Source organism: Neomonachus schauinslandi, chromosome 5 (genome assembly GCF_002201575.2).
Source record: "Neomonachus schauinslandi chromosome 5, ASM220157v2, whole genome shotgun sequence".
NCBI classification, from domain to species: Eukaryota; Metazoa; Chordata; class Mammalia; order Carnivora; family Phocidae; genus Neomonachus; species Neomonachus schauinslandi.
The window spans coordinates 34,038,864-34,059,360 of NC_058407.1; the positions used below are offsets into that span (position 1 = coordinate 34,038,864).

General features: G+C 33.2%; 1 protein-coding gene across 1 annotated transcript in view; it reads right to left on the minus strand.

The window, feature by feature from the left end:
• Positions 1-20,497, minus strand: part of LRRIQ1 (leucine rich repeats and IQ motif containing 1) — a 199,301-nt gene that overhangs the window by 83,261 nt on the left and 95,543 nt on the right. Inside the window, exons 17-21 of the mRNA XM_021687506.2 lie at positions 14,694-14,813; positions 2,660-2,749; positions 1,885-2,006; positions 1,274-1,369; positions 941-1,023 (exon numbers count right to left, since the gene is read on the minus strand). Coding sequence (XP_021543181.2) covers positions 941-1,023; positions 1,274-1,369; positions 1,885-2,006; positions 2,660-2,749; positions 14,694-14,813 — 511 coding nt within the window. The remainder of the gene's footprint in view (positions 1-940; positions 1,024-1,273; positions 1,370-1,884; positions 2,007-2,659; positions 2,750-14,693; positions 14,814-20,497) is intronic.

Here is a 20,497-nt window from a genome sequence, read left to right on the forward strand (position 1 = left end):
GCAAACAATGAATCATGGAACAGTACATCAAAAACTAATGATGTAATATATATGGTGATTAACATAACATAATAAAAAAAAGAAAAAAACTAATGATGTAATGTATGGTGACTAACATAACATAATAAAATAAAATAAAATAAAAAATAAAATTAAATTAAAAATAGGTCACATTACTTATATTAAGCCTATGAGTCCATGAGTAAATATTTATAAAGTTATAAGTAAATGCTAAGTTATACACAATATGCCAATAATTTTAAGTAGTTTTAATTATAAATATAAAATCATAATGACCCGCTATTTCTTGCCCTGACACTATAAACTACTCCACTATTAAGTAATAATACTAAAATGATTAGAGGTATCCAAAGAAAGAAATGATTTGGAGAATCAAATGGGATAGAAGAAAGGATGCCTCTAAACATTTCCCAAGTTCCGCATAATCCTGAAGATATACATTGTATTTCTTTTCCAAAGTGTCAAATTGTGAAGCCCTCATAGCTAATATTCATGAAACTAACAAATTTATAGAAATAATTTATCGAATAATCAAGCAATTTAAAAACACACAAAGGAATAAGCACATGAAGCAGATACTCTTTAGAATCAACACTTGTCAAAGTGAACCAACTTAGAAATAAATTACAGCATAATTCTCAGTGCACAATAGATAGAATAATCAATAACAAAGTAAATAAGAAACAGGGAAAGTGAAAATAGCATTTAAGTATATAACAAATCATTTAATGTAATAACATAATTTTTTCTAAGTTTCCTTGAGTTTTCAGGATTATTACCTTAGACATACTCATATCTGTGCATTTCATTTCTGTTCTTATTAAATATTATTAAATATGATTTGGTAAATAATATTTTAAAAGAATTTATCTTCAATATCGGACACACAATTATTATTCAAAGAGCAATCATTACCCACCTAATTTTTTCCTTAATTTCTTTGATTTCATCTTCTGTGCTCTCTTCAACATTTGCTGAGCAGTAGCAATATCCTTAAAGCCCCTAAAAAGATTAAATTTAATAAAGGCAAAACAAATATCCAGACTATATTAATACATGCATATGCATATAAACATACATATCTGAACTATATTATACTAAAACAAATTTAGATTCCCATTTAAGAATTTGTAATTTAACAGATACACAGTTTCTTAAAAACTAGTAATCCCTAATGTCTTGAAAAATATCTACCCTGAACATTTAAAAGTTTCTCAATTTCTTCATATTTTAGTGTAAATAGACCACATACCATTCTTTTGAAATTTTTTCTTCTTTTTCAGTTTTTAGCAAACTCTTTCTGCTGGTCTTTGATTCAGGTGTCCAAGATAAAGTCCTATTTTCTGATCTGGCAATAGAAAAAAACTACACTAACTGAATCAACACGAGTATATCAGCACCTTTTAAAACTACAAGCTGTTTATGTTGTCTCAAACTTGGAAATAAAATCCATTTAAGTTACAGAAAAACTTTATCTTGAAAAGTAATAAAAGTCTGCCATTAATTTAAAATGTTTACATTTCAATTACTTGAAGCATATTTCAATCCTTTTGTCGAAAGAAATGCAACACTGGAATTTTTATTCTAATCCTTATCTCTACCTATATAGTAGTATTTAAAAGTTCACTTGTTTATAGCAATTAATGACATTATTTCACTGACACTTTTGTTGTTGCTTTAATGAAGCTACCTCATACTTTTTTTTACTGAAAACCCCATAAAATGATTACACTTTTAACATTAAATGCTTTTCCATCTTCCAAACAAGTAAATTTGTACCTAATTTTCATCATTTTACTACTTTTGTAATAATTATAATACTCTCCTCATGGGTTAATCCTCTAAAAGAGTAAGTTAGCTTACCTGCTATTAAACTGTGGGTGTTCTGATGAAAACAAATCTTCTTTCTCATTACATAGCCATGCTTGAGCCGGATGACTTGGTAAATTCAGTGAGGTATCATCATATTTTAAGGTTCCAGAGAACTTATCAGGAAAATGATGTATATTAAGTATAAAATAAATTGAAAAATTCTAGTATTTATATCATATTACTTTACATGCATATTACTGAGTAGTCTCCCAAGGGAAACACATATAAAAATTGAAAATTATAATAAAATTAAATTTATATAATACACATTTTTTTTATTGTAGTGATGAGGGATATGCTTTTTGGTATTGTTTGCATATACAGAATGATTAACTGCAAAGATCTTAAAATATATCAGAAAACAAAAACTTCAAAGATTATCAAATAAATAACAGATATTGCAGTTCATTGACCTCTGACTGAGAATCTTCAGCTGTTGCCCTCTTAATGCATATTTTTGTATTTTTAAAGTGCTGTCAACTAGTGATTTTAGTCCACTGCCAAATATGCAGCTGAAGTATATCATTTTTTTTTTGCTACTGTGAAATAAAGTGTTGAAAGAAATCCAAAATAAAGAAAAAAATTAGGAGCAAATGAAAGAAAGGCTATATGAAAAATTACATCTGGGGATGAGGAGGAAGTCAGAGGCTTCTAAAAGTAATTGTGTTTTTCAAGTCAATAAATTGCATTATTAATCACTGCAGCACAGCATAACCTTAAAAAATGAGCAAAGATGGAGCACGAAGAGATTTCCATGACATGTTACCTTTGGCCAGTGCAGCTGGTTTGGGAGAAGCAGTGTTTGTGAAGGGAAGCGGGTGGAATCTAAAGTTAGCCATTCTTTCTCTAAGGCAGCCTGCACAAATAATAAACATTAATGTACATAATTTAGTTTGCATAACTTTTACAAAGAGTCTTTTAAATTGTCTTTTATCCACAAATGTTGAGAGAGTATATCGGAATTTTCATTTACAGGAAAATGTGCTACTTGCTATTGTGAGATGTTATACATCTGTTTAATGCAAACATCGTAAAAAAAAATTAAAGACTTTTCATCCCTAAGTGGGATAAAGTGAGAATTTGAGTACTCAAGTGTTCCAAAAAATAAGAGGTGCAGATTGTTCAGTGTATTTAACTGTTGATAACCATGATTCTGAGCCAACTCCAGATGTAACTGAGGGAAATAATCTTTCATCTCTTTATAATGCAAATTTTAATATTTTCTACCAAACCTCACTATTGAAAATTTATGGTATTGTAACACATTAGTATCAGTTTTTCCATAAACACTGTCTATAAGACAGCTTTTACTTATTTTTTTCAAAAATTTCACAAATTTTCTGAATAGATGGAAAAATGAATTTTGTGGCAACATAAAAATCATGGATCTGAATATTATAGTCTCTAATTCAAGTGTGTGAACGATAAAATGTAAATTTAAACTTTGAAATGATACTATTATAAGTCCCTTCACTCTTTATCTTAAAACATCTTTACTCCATTTATGTAATTACCAAGTTTATTTTATCTTTTGACAGTGGAACTATACTAAGTATGCTATTGTTACATCATTTAGGATATAGTTATCTAAATTTTATTGCCTGGGTTAGTTTATATGGTTTAGAATAAACTTCCGTGGTTCTGTAACATTTTTTGAATCTTTACAAAAAAGATCAGAATGCCCATGAACTTGTTTTTTAAAAGGTTCTAAAAAAATCTAAAAAAGGTTCTAAAAAAAAACCCATTTGTGGGTTTTTTTGAAGATTTATTTTTTAAATTTTATTTATTTATTTATTTAGATTTTATTTATTTGAGGGAGAGAGAGCATGAGCAGGGGGAGGGGCAGAGAGAGAGGGGAAGCAGACTCCCCACTGAGCAGCGAGCCCTATGTGGGCTTTGATCCCAAGACCCTGGGTTCATGACCTGAGCCAAAGGCAAATGCTTAACAGACTGAGCCACCCAGGTGCCCCATTTTAAAGACTTATTTATTTTAGGGAGAGGGAGAGCACGAGGTGGGGGGAGAGGGAGAAGGAAAGGGAGAGAGAATCTCAAGCTGACTCCACACTGAGCAGGAGCCTTACATGGGGCTCAATCTCATGACCCTGAGATCATGACCTGAGCCAAAACCAAGAGTTGTATGACTAACGGACTGCACCTCCCAGGTGCTCCCATAATCAAACATTTATGATTTAAAAACTAGAATGATTATATTCTGAGGAGAACTAAATGGAATTTTTCATTTATACAATTTCAATGTTTCTTGATTATATCTTGAAAGACCATTGGGCAGGAAAGACTAAGACATCCTGACTATAGGCTCGCAGTGCAATGACAGACTTCTACTTATAGAACTTAGTCTTAAAATACCTATTTAAATTCATGTTATTTGAATACATATGTAAATAGGGCACCTCTATTCAGTTGTTTGACAGGTACATTGTCCAATTTTTTTCCAGGCAGACATTATTAACATACATATCACAGCTATATATCAGTTATATGTTTTAAAAATACATATCTGGTTTAAAAAGTGCTATTTGATGCAAACAGGATTCAAGGTTCAGATTTTTTAATTCTTTCTTTTGTATGGCAAATAGAGAAAAATCCAGTTCTATCCCAGGAAAGATTAAGGCCCGTGGCATAGCAGCTATCATCAAATTCGTATTCTTACGTTGGTGAAAACTACTAAAGTGAAGAGAGAATGTGAAGATGTGGAGACAATATGACAAAAGGCAGTGTGCCAGAGGATTCTGGGAAGATGGTGGAGCAGGAAGAACCGGACCCTGTCTCCCAACCTAGAAAATGATTGCACTTGCAGAATCCAGCTGGAGTCTATTGAAGGCTTATAACTGCCAGGGGAAAACTTGGATGGTAAATTGTCTTTTAGTCAATTTCAGCTTTTAACACAGCTGTCAGCTCTACCCCAGTCCCTGAGTTAGGCAGCTGTTCTTGTGTTCCAGGAGTAGCTTGCATATATCTTGTAGAGCCAGAGTGGACAATAAGGACCCTGTCCTCCAAACATGGTGATCTGTGCACTGATCATTGATTACTTCTGATCACAGAGGTGCAAAGAGGTGGGTGTCCTTATACTTCCCATCTTGTTGCAAGCCCCTGCCCTACCAGCTAAGTGATTTCCAGGGGATTTAATGGGCTGGTGTCCTTCCCCACCCCTTCATTTTTCTCTCTTTCTTCTTTTGGGAGTCAGATATCAAAGACTAGGATGCTCATTTTTAAAAAAAATCTAGAATATTCAAAAGCATCTGCATATATGTGGGAAATTAGAAAGTCAACATACATATCGAGGGAAAGGCACAGCTCAGAAAAGACCTGAGAAGACCTTAAGTTTATAACTCAGGCTGATCCTCAGCACAGAACAGTCTACAATAATAGAAAAACAAACATAATAAAAGCAAAAACAAAACCCCAGCAAACCCTGGGGAAGAGAATCTAATTTCTAGAATTACCATAATTATTACATCAATGTCCAATTGTAAATTAAAAAAAAGTCACAAACCATTCAAAGAAACAGAAAAATTTATGGCCCATTCAAAGGAAAAATAAATAAATCAACTAAAACTATCCCTAAAAAAAGACCTCATGGCAGATTTACTAGACAAAGATTTTTAAATAATTATTTTGAAGCTATTCAAAGAAATAAAAGGAGAAAAAATGATGTATAAACAAAATGGAAATATCAATTAAGAGAAAGAAAATCTAAAGTGAAATCAAGAAGAAATTTTGGAGCTGAAAAGTACAGTAGCTGAAATGAAATATTCCTTAGTGGGATTCACTAGAGATATGTCTCTGAGTAGGCAGATAAAAGAATTAGTGAACTTGAAGATAGGACAATGGAAATTATCAAGTTTGAGGAATAGAGAAAAAAAGATTGAAGAAAAATGAATAGAACCTAAGGGGCCTGTGAGATACCATCGAGCAGACCAACATGTGTATCATGGAAGTCATAGAAGGAGCAGAGAAAGAAAGAAGCAAAGTGCATATTTGAAGAAATAATGGCTGAAATTTTCCCAAATTCAATGACAGACCTGAATATAAACATCCAAAAATCTCAAAGAACTTGAAATACAATGAACTCAGAGACCAACACCAGACACATAATCAAACTTTCAGAAGCCAAAGACAGAGAGAATCTTGAAAGAAGCCAATGAGAAGTAACTTGTCACATATAAGGAATCCTCAATAAGACAGCTAGCAGATTTTTTTTCAGAAACTTTGAAGTCCTGAAGGCAGTGAGCTGATATATTCAAAGCGCTAAAAGTTAAAATAAAACAAAAACTGTCAACCAAAATTCCTTTACTGTCAAAACTGTCCTTCAAAGTCAAGAGAAAATTAAGATAGTCCCAGATAAACAAATGCTGAGAGTTTATTACCTTTAGATCTGCCCTGAAATAAATGCTAAAGGGAGTCCTGCAGGTTGAAATGAAGAGACAAGCAGTAACTGGAAGTCATATGAAAAAAACAAAGATCTCAGTAAAGATAAATACATGGGAAATTATAAAAGCCAATATTTTTGTAACAACAGTTTGTAACCCTACTTTTTGTTTTCTATATGATTTAAGGAGACTAATACATAAAAAAAACAATTATTACTTTAAAAGCTAGTATTATTGTAACTTTGGTTTATAACTCCACATTTAGTTTCCTACATAATTTAAGACACTAGTGCATTTAAAGGAATTATTGGTTTATGTCTATAAAGAAGTAATTTTTGTGAGATCAACAACGGAAAGGAGTGGCAATGGAACTGTAAAGGAGCAAGTTTGGGGATGCTATTGAAGTTAAGAGGGTATAAATTCAAACTGCAGTGTTACAACTTTAGAATATTAAGGGGGATTGAGGAATTACTGTTTAATAGCTATATAGTTTCAGTTTTACAGGATGAAGAGAGTTCTGGATATGGATTAAATGGTGGTGATGGTAAAACAACTTTATGAATTATTTAATACCATTGAATGTACACTTAAAAATTAAGACAGTAAATTTTATTTTATGTGTATCTTACTAAAATAAAAAATTGGAAGAAAAATTTATTTATTTATTTACTTATTTATTTATTTATTTATTTTTTAAAGGTCATGTGCCACCTGAGGACTAAGTGTGGAAAGGACCAGTATTGCCAGGCAAGGAGCCTTATTTATACACTGTTATGTACACACACACACACACACACACTTTTTTTCTTTTAAACACCTGCCAACCATCTCCTATTTTATATTCTCTGGGACTTCAGTTGTTTTCTTTCTACAGCAGGACAAAAACTCACAAAGAGTGATTTCTTTGCCACATCACATAGATGTTGATGAAGTCTCTTTCTTAAGCTATACAAAATCTGGGGAAAAATTCAGTCTTTAAATTATCTAAAAGTGCAGAAAACTTTGAAAATAGTTTTTCTTGTTTTTTAATACAAGGTCACAAACTTTTATAAGATTCCAGAACAATTCTTTAACCACTATCTCAGAAATTTCTAGAAGCATAAAGAGAAGGCTTAGTATAAAATGCTAAAGATACTTTTAGTAATTATATAATCACAACCAAAAAATGTTACAAAGACTACTGATTTATGTGAGTTCAAGCTTATTAATATCTAGTATATTTGGCAGTACTTCGAATGTTGAAAAAAATCTCAAAATGTCAAGAGGAATTGGCCAAGAATATATACTACTGTTTTAAAAATGTATATTAATATATCATGCTTACCACTGGGCATTTATACAAATTTCAGTTATTGCTTAAGAAAACCTTCTGTTCAGATGTTCTATAACTTACAACTGAGGATCTGGAAAGCTTTCTGATTATTAGAAGACTACTAGCAAATTTACTTACATATTAAAAATGAACTTGAACTTAGATCTGTAACTTTGTGTTCACAATCGAATGTTTGATCAGATATACATGTATTTGGCTTTTGACCAGAGAAGAAATCATTATTCTACAACTCAACTTTGAGAATCTAGAATATAAAGCTATCAGGAAGAAAAGCTACAAATAACATTCATGTTTATTTGTGTATGTATATGTAAAATTTTTCAGGCCATCTACTGTAATCCTTTCATTTGATGCATGAAATTAGGATCAGACTTGCCCTAAGTCAGAAGTCAGTGAAAACTGAACAAGTCCTAGAAATGCTAAAAGCCATGACTTGATGTCTTTCCTCCTCCCTTCACTATCTCCTCCCCTGTCCCAACACTTTCCTCCTCTTCTGCCCAAGTTGCCTCTTACTATCCCCAAAATAATTCTTTCTAATACTTCCTGATAACTTTTGGAGCATCTTAGAATCCTTACAGTTTGAAACCTTGGCCCATTATGAATCTCAAATCTCACTTTCTTTTTTTTTTTTTTAAAGATTTTATTTATTTATTTGACAGAGAGAGACATAGCGAGAGCAGGAACACAAGCAGGGGGAGTGGGAGAGGGAGAAGCAGGCTTCCCGCAGAGCAGGGAGCCCGATGTGGGGCTCTGTGCTCAGCAGGGAGTCTAGAGATTATCCCTCCCTCTCCCTCTGCCCTCCTCCCCTGGCTTGTGCTCTCTCTCTCAAATAAATAATAAAATCTTTAAAAATAAATAAATAAATTTGAGCCTCCATGCTCAATGCAAAAGCATGGTGGATCATATTGTTGGAGATTGCTGTTATATGCCATGCATACCTCTTTTCATCAAACAAAATGTCACTTTAGTCTTTTTCTTTGCCTATAATTTAGATTGCATTTGTTTATTTTCCCATAATGTACTGGAATATGTAATATTCTGTGAAGTTAATTTTAGATAGGGATCAAACATGAACTCCAGAACTGAAAGTTGCCCAGCTTGATATATTTATCTCCTTCTCAAAAATTATTCCTGAAAACTTACTGAATTTTACTTTGGTCTGAGACAAAAAACAAATCCAAATTTGACTGTTGTGGTTTTCTATATTTATGTTATATTAGCTTTTCTCATCTCTCTAGGTTTAGGGAATCATAAGAGGACTTGTAATGTTTAAATTTAAAGATATCTTTATTGGTTTTTTATATATTGGCTTCTACACAGTATTAAGTAACAGAAAAATAAACCTTGTTAAATGAAGTCAATAAAAGAATCAACTAAAATTACTTTATAATTTAAAAGGTGCAAAATAAAAGTGCAACTGTAGATCACTATGCCACATTAGACTTAACATATTTATTATTTGGATATTTATTTGTTATTACAGATATTTTATGGCAAGGTGGCAAAAATCCCCCCTAAAGGAGATTGAGGCCTAAGTTTATTAAAACTTCTGCTAAAATAATTCTTTTAAAAAGGTTATTCACCTTGCACTGTGAACTCAAAGCCCAAGAAAATGTCTTATTCATCACTGTTTCCGAGGTTCATTATGAGTAATATATAATAGGTGCTTAATGCCGGGAGACAATTCTCCATGGGTCTCCATGTCTTCATGTCTTGTGACAGCTTTCTTTCCAGACTATCTTTTCAAGGATCTTTATATAGCGAACACCCTGGGAAGATAGAGATAGTGTTTTCCCCTGTGTTGGAAGGCACCATGCTACCCAGGACTCACATGGTATGAGCCACATTGATTCAACTGATTGGGTTTGGACATGGTTCACAGTGGAAGAAGGAGGTAAAGTTGTCTTGTGAATAGGATTTTTTAAGCTAATTCAGTGTAGTGTTGTTGTTGCTTCTATATCTGAATTGTAGAGTAGAAATTGATGTATTACATATTTTACTTTACCCCATAGGTGCCAGAGGGCCTTATCCCAATAGGGGAAGAGTTGCAGATAGAGAAGTGTTAGTGTGATAAACTCTTATAATTTGACACCTGTTGGATAACCAATGGGTCAGGATTTAGTTTGAGTACCTCTACCCTCTGACGTTTTAAAATGTGAACTCAAAATCATGTATTAAATTTTCTTTCAGGTGTTTTCCAGTTCCACGTAGAATATGTGTAGGAGAGATACCTAGAGTCAAAGGACAATAGGAACACCTGGAGTGCTATAAAGCTAAGAAGAAACTTCATCAGTCACTTGATGCTGTGGAGAAAGGGATAAGAATTAAGGGACAAACAAGGTGAGGGTAATCTGGTAAACATGCCACTTTTAGTTGAGAAACCATATTAGCTCAACCTGTAAGAGAAACCAGAAATATAGCAGCCCTAATAAAGCTTGAAAATAAGCCTCAAAAGAATCTCTGCCCATATGCTACCTGCCTACAAGATTAAAATTCAATCCTCTTTAGAGAAAGAAAACATCTTGCAGGGTCTTTACACTTTTTTCCAAATATGTCTGATACTTAATCAAAGGTTAAATGCTAAAAAAGAGTATTGACTGACTCAAAATGCAAGAGATATACAGTCAATAGAAATAAACCTACAAGTGATCCAGGTGTTGCAATTAACTGAGAAAGCTTTGAAAATATCATACTTGGTATGTTCAAGAAAATACAGGAAGTGATAGAAAACTTCAACATAACTGGGATTTACAATAAATAATCAAGTAAAAATTCTAGAACTAAAAAATAGAATAACTAAAATTAAGAATTCAAAATATAGGCTGAACATGATTAGGTAACCCAAGAGAGATGATTAGTAAACTACAAGATAGGTCAGTAGGAAACATCCATATTAAAACATAGAAGCAAAAAAAAGAGAACAATTCAAAAGAGAGTCTAAGAGACACATGTGAAATGGTGCGAGATTCTAACATATACATTTTTGGAACCACTTTATCTCAAAGAAAAGAAATAATAAAAAAGATTGAATGTTTGAAATAACTGGCTAAGAAATTTCCCAAACTGATGAAAGACATAAACCACAGATTCAAGAAGCCATATGGCCTCCTTACTATAGCTTAGTAAATACAAATAAAATCACACCTTTGCTGAAAAACAAACACAGAAAATGAACCTTAAAAGTAGGCTGGGGAATGGGGGTGGGATGATAATATCTTTAGAGAAGAAAAAATAAGACTTATTACTGACTTTTCAACAGAGTCCATGAAAGTCAGAAGCTAATGAGATAGCATCTTTAAACACCAAAACTTTACCTAGAATTCTATACCTAGAGAAGATATCCTTCAAAACTTAAAGAGAAATGTTCAAGCAATAAAAAAGATTCACCTGAAGTTAAATAATTACTAAAGAAAATCCATCAGAGAAAGGAAAATGAATCCAGATGGAAGCATGTTAATGTAGGGAGAAATGAAGTACATGGAAAAACAACCACAAACTAACAAGGTAATGAAGGGAGAAAAAAGGAAAAACAAACAAACAAAAAACTTGATTCATGCAAGAAAAAGCAATAAAAAACTAAAAGGGAATATAGAACACATAGGCCAAACAAAAAACAAATACAAAGATGGTATTTACAAACGTAATTATACTCTTATTAAAATAAATTAAAATTGTCTGAATATGTTAATGAAAAAATGTCAGAGTAGAATATAAAAATAAGCAAAACCCAATCATATACTCTTATTAGAGTCACACTTTAAATATAAAACAGAGAAACATTGAATGGGAATGTTTAGAAAAATATATACTACTATAAAATTATTAGCCAAAAGAAAGCTGTAGGTATGAGAATATTGGAGGAAGTAGCCACTAAGGCATTTAGTTAAAGAGGGAAACTGTATTAAAGACTGGAATTTTATTATGATGAAAGGGTCTACGATACAATGTTTTAACTATACAAAATATGTATGCCCTAATAATGTAGCTTCAAAGTACTTACAAGGCAAAATTTGACAGAACTAAAAGCTCATTTAGAAAAACGCACAATCATAGTAAGAGAATTCTAGCATTTTTTCTGTCAATAACTGATAGAATTCCTCCCCCCAAATCACTAATTTAAAACAACAATTAATAGGGGCGCCTGGGTGGCTCAGTCGTTAAGCGTCTGCCTTCGGCTCAGGTCATGATCCCAGGGTCCTGGGATCGAGCCCCGCATCAGGCTCCCTGCTCAGCGGGGAGTCTGCTTCTCCCTCTCCCACTCCCCCTGCTTGTGTTCCCTCTCTCGCTGTGTCTCTCTCTGTCAAATAAATAAAATCTTTAAAAAAAAAAAAAACAATTAATAAACCTGAAGTAACAATATATTTAACATTCCTTTTAAGTGCACATGGAACATTTCTCCAAATAGATTATATGCTGAGACACACTTCTAGGAAACAAATAAAATCAATCTTACATCAAACTCTTCCAGAAAACAGAAACAGGGGAAACACTTCCCAATCAAATGTATAAGGCCAACATAACCTTGACACCAAAATCTAGATTAGGAGTTTTATAAAAAAGAAAATTTACAGATCCAACTTCTTGAATATAAATGCTAATCCCAAACAAATATTAATAAATCAAATTCAGAGATATGTAAAAAAGATAATACATTATAGCTAAGTTGGTTTATTTGAATATGAGATTTAATGTTTGAAAATCAATGTTATATGCATAAAAAGTATTTGATAAAATCCAACTCATATATAAAATCATCATCATCATATTAATCTCTTGGAATGGTAAAAATATGTTAAGGAAGGTAACTTCCTTAATCAAATATAAAGTTTCTACAAGAAACCTATGTTAAACACCTTATTTAGTGGTGGAATATTGAAAGCTTTCTCTCAGAGACCAGAAGCTAGGAAATGATGTCTGCTAATATCACCACTACTCAACACTTTACTGGAAATAGTAAGGCAAGAAAAATAAATAAAAGGCATAAGAACTGGAAAAAAAAGAAAGAAAATTGTTATTATTCTCAGATGACATGATTGTATATACAGAATACAAAAGACCTGAGAGATAAACTACTAAAATTAATAAGTGATTTCAACAAAGTGGGTGAATATAAAGTCACATACAAACATAAATACAATATCAGAAAACATAAAATATCTAGAAATAAATCTAACCAAAAATGTACAAGACCACTATGAAGAAAACTACAGAGCATTGCCGACAGAAATTTTAAATGGCTTACATAAGTGGTAGGACAGTCTGTGTTCATGGATTTAAAAAGATAATAGTCTAAAAATAGCAGTTCTTCAAAGTTGATTTATATTCATTTGACCCAAGGGAACATGACCCCTTCCTCACACTATACACAAAAATTAATTCTTGATGCATCCAGACTTAAATGCTGAAAGTTAATAAGGTTTCTAGAATACCTTAATGATCTAAGAGTAAGCAAAGATTTCTTATATGCCACAACAGTTAAAATTTTTTTAAATTTGAAATTAGAAACGTTCTGTTCATTAAAATTAACCACAAAGACATTGAAAAGGTAAGCCCCAGAGGTTAGAGAGGATATTTGCAAGGGAAAACAGAGTAGTATTCAGAATATTAAAGAAGTTCTATAAATCAATAAGAAAAAAGAAGATGTACAACCCAATGGAAAAACATGCAAACACTTGATCATGTCACAAAGTGACTAAATGGTCAGTAAGCATACTAAAAGATATTCAACATTATTAATTATGGCAGAAATGCAAATTAAAACAATAAGATGCCACCACAAACTTACTGGAATGGAAGAAAAAGACATGAAAATACAAAGTGTTAATGAAGATAGAATTCCTCTGAAACTCGCATATTCTGCTGATAGGACTATAAACTGATATAATCACTTTGGAATATCTTTAGGCACTATCTACTAAACACAGGTAAACGTTAAGGCTCAGAAATTCTATTCCTAAAAGAAGTATGAATATGCACATCAAAAGACATGCACAAGAATGTTCATAGCATTTGGTCATAATAGGCAATACTAGCAATAACTCAACAACAAATATCTTCCAATAGTAGTATAGACTTTTAAAAAGTGGTATATTCAAGGGCGCCTGGGTGGCTCAGTCGTTAAGTGTCTGCCTTCGGCTCAGGTCATGATCCCAGGGTCCTGGGATCGAGTCCCACATCGGGCTCCCTGCTCCACGGGAAGCCTGCTTCTCCCTCTCCCCTCCCCCTGCTTGTGTCTCTCTCTGTCAAATAAATAAATAAAATCTTTAAAAAAAAAAAGTGGTATATTCAAATAATAGATAAAAAGTGGTATTTGCAAAAGAGTGGTATATTTAAACTATGCTCAACAACATAGATAAATCTCACAGACATATTATTACATGAAAGAAGAGTACATACTATATGATTCCACTTGTAGGAAGTTCAAAAATAGGGAAAACTAATCTATGATGATGGAGGTGTGAATACTAGAGAGGCATGAGGAAGTCTGGGGGTGTTCATATGTTCTATATCTTCATCTGAGTGGTGTTTATGTGGATGTAATGGTCTAGAGAAGAGGAAGCACAGGGAGTAAAACCAGAATGTGAAAGGCAAGTGCTTTATACAATAAAATGGTGCTCAAATTTGGCTGGAGCATATGGAAGCCACAGGAAAGAAGTGGCATAGATGTCTGGATAGTGTGCTACCTTACTATGGAATACTTAAATAACAATTTAAAGAGGATGTTTTCATTTTCCTAGGTAACAAAGAACTACAAAATGTTGTTAAGCAGGGCATAAATAAGCTCAGAGTTATATTTAATGAAGGATAACTGATAAACAAAACATTGTGTAAATCTGGTCAAAGAGCACACAAAAACTCTTGTAAATATTCTATGACCACATTTACATACTGTACATGCTTGTAGAGTACATAGAAAAGATATTGAGAAATTAGAAGCATACTTTTTCAAGTGTTGTTTAAAAAAAATCTGTAACATAGTGTTAAGAGGATAAAAATCTTAGAAACTGATTTAGTTCCAAAGTAGTATGCTAAAAAAGTTTTAAAACCAATATTTATATTTTGTAGTTGGTACTTACTTCATCAAATGTAAAATCCTCTAAGTTTATTTCTTCATATTCTTCTTCAGATTCTTCATTCTTAATAGCCTCTAAAGCTGTTGTCAGTTTCTTTCTCAAAAGAAAGCCCTTCCAAACTGCCTAAACAAAAATTTAAAGCATGTTATACAAGGTTATAGATCAAACTACAAACCAGATTCTCTGTGTTATCCCATTAGGAAGATAAAACATCTAAGACCTTAGTTTAATGGCTCAATAATTTGTTTTTTGAACTTTATGTGACACTTAAAACTGTAAGATAAATTAAACAACTGCATGTGTCTAAAGTTCTGAATCTCAGGAGACTTTCCTTGTGGTAAGCAGAAAAGAATCTCTAAAACTCCCTCAACTGCACATGTAGGTCAACCAATCAATTATCTGACAATTCCACCAGGACCCATTCTAAACTAAGAAGAAAGAGATACAAAGGAAAACCAATTTTACTGATTTTCAAATAATTATGTATAAAATAAACTAACGCACATTTAGGCAAATTTCAACATATACAAATGGCCATATTGTAGAGGTACTATCCTGGCCCATAACTATTAACTAATTTCATTTTAAAATAAACTAAGCACATAATAATAGAATTAAAACCATTCAGATTTCTCAATAATGTTGGAGTAGAGAAACCTCTTCTAACTATAACTCCAAGAACACGTAGCTGTTAAAGAATAAGTACTACGGAGTGAGCTCCAGGATACATTAAGTGCAAAAAAAACCAAGATAGAAATAAGTGTGTATTACATGCTACCATCTATGAAAGACTGTATATAAAAATATAATAAACATAAATTATATAAATATACATTTAAATATATATGTATATGTTTGCTAATATTTAAAAAGTAAAAGTGTAACTTGCAAAATTAATTTTAAAAATTATTAAGGATAGAGGCAGAAAATAGAAGATTCAGCTATAGAAGCCAGACTTCTCTGAATATACCTTTCTTAGATTTGACTTTGGAACTGTGCACATGCTTAAGATAGTCATAAGATAAACAAATATGAAATAAAAGGAATTCTTGAAGAAATAGAAAGATACGTTTCATGCTATGGGCATACACACACAGAATTTATCTAAAGTGACTTTAAAATAGATTTATTTGACTATCTTCCTAGTGAAATAAAAGACAAATTTCATTACAAAAGATACCTTCAACATGTTTTCATATTCATATTGTTAGTAATAATATTGGTATTGTTACTACAGAAAAAATATATATTGAGAAGTGGAATATATAAGACAATAGCCAGATCATATACAACAATAGAAGTCACTCACAACCTCTGCAGCAACCAACCTAGAAAGCTAAACCACAACCTCGGCAACAATTAGCCAAGAATGGTCAAGATTTGGTCAATCAATGACTGTCAGCCTCCTTATTTTTGTCCCTACTTTAACTCAGGACCAACCAGAGATAGGCAAATATGCTTCCCAACTAATCACAGAATACGCCCTACTTCTAGCTGCCCGCTTTCTACCTTCCCCATACCAAAAACCTCCAATTAGACTATATCTGGAGACCTCTCTCCCTCTCTCTCTCTCTTTTTCCACTCTAAAAATTTCCTACTCTCCTCCCTGCCTTTGAGCTTATGCCAAAGGCAAGTGATGGTGGCTGACTCCCTTGTTATAGCACTCTCTGAATAAATAGCTTAGTTTGTTTGTTTTATTTTCTCATTTGTATAGTCCTTGTTTATTTCCACTATGTATGTGCATGTAAACACAGGCACAGACACACAGAGACACACACATACACACAGAAGGGGAAGAGAAAAGGAGAAAAAAAAAAAGATGTTAATGTCATTTATTGGAACCAGAACTTTCCATAGAAGAAAAGAGATGTAAATATAAAATCAAATAAGTAAAAATCCTATAGTCCTAAATTGAATTTTAAAATATCAGTATGAACCCAAGGGTAAATTTTTTCTTAAAAATATGTATTTGTAAGCTCATCACTACAGTGAAAAAATTTTAAAAACAATGACCATAGCAATAGCAACAACACTCCTAAAATCCTAATGCATTCCTAAAACCCAGACTGGCCTCTAAATATTCCCACTAAAGGAATCAAAGATCTTCAGAGCAATGACTGAGTTTAGGCCTGGGGCAAAATGTATACAAAATGAACCTGAAACATCATGGCACATTAAAAAGCAAGGGAAATTTTAAATACCAATGAACTGTGTCACAAAAGCTTAACTTGAAGCTAACTTGGCCAAACAAGGGACAATTTGAGCATCAATAAGAATGAAACTGCAATGGAATTAAATACATCATATATAAAAATTCATGTGTACATTATGATAGAACATATTATGGTGACCTCTGAAGGATGCTAGGAAAGCTCATTAATCTTAAAATTGGTAAAATGGCATCAAGCATTTAACCTACCTTTCCAGAATGAGCTGTTCCTCAAGGTAACTAAATAGTTAAACTAAGTTTCTCTTTACTGACATATTTTAGTTAATAAATGAAGAAATTATATGTAGAGTATCAATATTTTACAAACTGTTAATACACGAATTGATGTAGGCAATGATTATCAATGGTCACTAGTATTCTGAAAAGAGAAGTGACTAGACATTATGTACTTCCTCACTGTAATACATACCACCACTTATGAAGTATTCTTGATAAAAAACTAAATCCAAATCATATGAAATTTTAGAACCTACTGTCAGCTTACAGAAAACAAGGGAGCAAGAAATATGTAAGTGATACCATGGGTATGCATCTGGCAAAATTCAGAAAGTAGAAAACTATAGAAGACCTGGTTTCCTTAAAAAATAAATTGCGAGGAAAAAAGAGAGGGGTTACTATATATTTACAAGACTTAACATTTATTTACTTATTTTTTAAGATTTTTATTTATTTATTTAACAGAGATAGAGAGAGAGCACAAGTAGGAAGAGCGGCAGGCAGAGGGAGAAGGAGAAGCAGGCTCTCTCCCGAGCAGGGAGCCCGATGCGGGGCTCAATCCCAGGACCTTGGGATCATGACCTGAGCCGAAGGCAGACACTTAACAACTGAGCCACCCAGGTGCCCCAAGACTTAACATTTAAACTGAAGGCAAAGTAATGACCTTATTTATATTTTGATCAAGAAAAATCTGTAAACAAACATTTATAAAACAGAGAAATTTGAATATTGATATTTGGTGATATTGAAGAATAATTTTCAATTTTTAGGTTAGTAATGTATTATAGTTATACTTAAAACAATAGGTCTTATAGAAATTCATACTGAAATATCTATAAAAAATGATATCTGGGATTTATTTCAAAAAATCTGGTGATGAGTAGGGAGAGGTGGGTCGGTTATAAAGAGTTGGTTATAGAAGATATCAAGGTGATGTGCAGACCTAGGGAAAAGAGGGTCTAAAGGGAACACTTTAATCCAGGCCTTCAACAAGGATTGGCTTGCTGTGGTTCACAATGGATCCAGCTCTGCTCATCAGGGGTAGGACTTCTACAAAGCTCTAGAATGCAATACAAAATGTGTGTCTTTCCGGTGTGACATATATGGATACTTCCCTCCTGAATCTGCAATAGGGTCAAGAATTCAAGTTCCAGCCACCTCTATTGGTTTATGAGAAATAATAGTAATATACAATATGTTCAGATACTTCTAGCTTATTTGTTTCTGTCAAGGTTTCAACTTTTCCCCAGTAATCCGTCTACAATTAATTCATCTTTCTCACACATTCAAATTAATTCCCTGGCCAGGCAATCTGGCATCTTTTTTTCCTCCAACTACTATCAACTCCCACATCCAGAACATACCAATATATTTGTTCCCTGTTAAAATCCTTCACACATTTCCAGCCATGTTTGTCCTATATTTTCCAGTTGTTATGGTAGTCCAGTTTCACTACAACTTCTTACTATTCCAGTAATGTGAAATTCTAGGTTCTTTTATTTCTACCATCCTTTATATATAATTTTGTATCAAGAAATATTTATTGAATGAACGAATAAAGGGAAAGACTAAATTTTTGGTTACTAGCTTCAATTCAGGCACAGTACCATGAATTTCCACAGACCTTATTTTATGTACTTATTTAGTTTATATTATGTATATTCCACTATATTTAAATATGAGAATTCTATTCTCTTACATATTTACAATGAACCCTATCTATGTCTCAAGGTGTATCCTACATCCTTTATATTAGTTGGGGTAAGCTAAGTACAATAACAAAAATATCCAAAAAGGTATAATATCTCAAAAAACAATAGCTTATTTCTTAATCACCTAACAAACACTGAGAGGCTGAAAAAGACAAGGGGGCAGCACTTTAACATAAAGTGATTCAGGTATCCAGACTTCGCCGACTCTATAATCCCAACAGACAGCTTCCAATGATGCCTCAGAAACTGCCTTCGTTTCAACCAACCAGAAAGGATAAAGAGTATGAAGGAATGTCTGTGGCACGTTTAATGAGCCAGATATGGAAGTGGTGCATGTATCTTTCATTCATATTGTATTGACTGGGACTCAGAAAAGGGGTCATGTTAAAGTGCAAGGGAAGGTGGGATATCTAGCCAGGCTGTATGCTTGGAAGAAGAGGAGAATGTGAGGTTTGGCGAGCTGAAAAAAGTATAACAACTGATAACAGTAGGGAGTTTGGTCTGCATGATATATTCATTCTTCATGTAGCAGAATAATATTTTGAGATAGTAACTGGGGTTCCTTCTTTTCTTCAGAGTTTGCTTGAATCCATTGTCCTGCCCAGACTCCCACCACCATTCAGGCATCAGTAACATCTTTGCCTATGCATTGCCTTTAGGAGTACAGTTCAGACGAATTAATTCAACTGAAATACTCAATCTAATTCTAATATTCATTAGAACCACAGCAAAGATAATTTTGAAAACTATGGTTTTATCTATTTTTTTTAAAGATTTTATTTATTTGACAGAGAGAGACACAGTGAGAGAGGGAACACGAGCAGGGGGAGTGGGAGAGGGAGAAGCAGGCTTCCAGCAGAGCAGGGAGCCCAATGCAGGGCTCGATCCCAGGACCCTGGGATCACGACCTGAGCTGAAGGCAGACACTTAACGACTGAGCCACCCAGGCGCCCCAGAAAACTATGGCTTTAATAGTGAAAGCCAGCAACTTAATTTTAAGGCTATTCTTCTAGTTGCATATGCCAATGCCTTGGAGGCATCTATGACTCCTCACTCTCTTTCATATAGCACATCCCCATGAACTGGTATCATCAGCTCTACCTTCAAAGGATGTATGCCTCAAAATAAACCAACATATATTCGGGAATGTGATTTTCTTACCACTTCTACTGCAACACTCTGATCCTTGCTACCATTATCCCTTGTCTGAATTACTGCAATAGCTCCTAAATGATTTTTCTGCTTCTACTTCTGCCTTCCTACAGTATAATCACAACATAAAGTAAACTTGATCATGTGAGTCCACTGCTCAGATTCCTGTAATATCTTCCCATGTCATTCAGAGTAAAAGCCAAAGTCTTTACCATGACTTATGATTTGTGTCACCCTTCTCCCCTCTATCACTGTCCAGTCATACTGGCTTCTTGCTGCTCTTTAAACACTGCAGTTTGCTCCTAAATCAGATATTCCACGGTCTGGAATGTTCTTCCCCGACATCCAATGGCTTAATCTCTCACTGTAATGTCTCCTTTTCTGGTCTTCCATCTCCATCATATCTGAAATGAAAAACTTTCCCTTGATACTCCTAACCTTTTCCTACTTTATTTTTCCTTTTAAGACTTATCACTATCTAACATACTTATTTACTA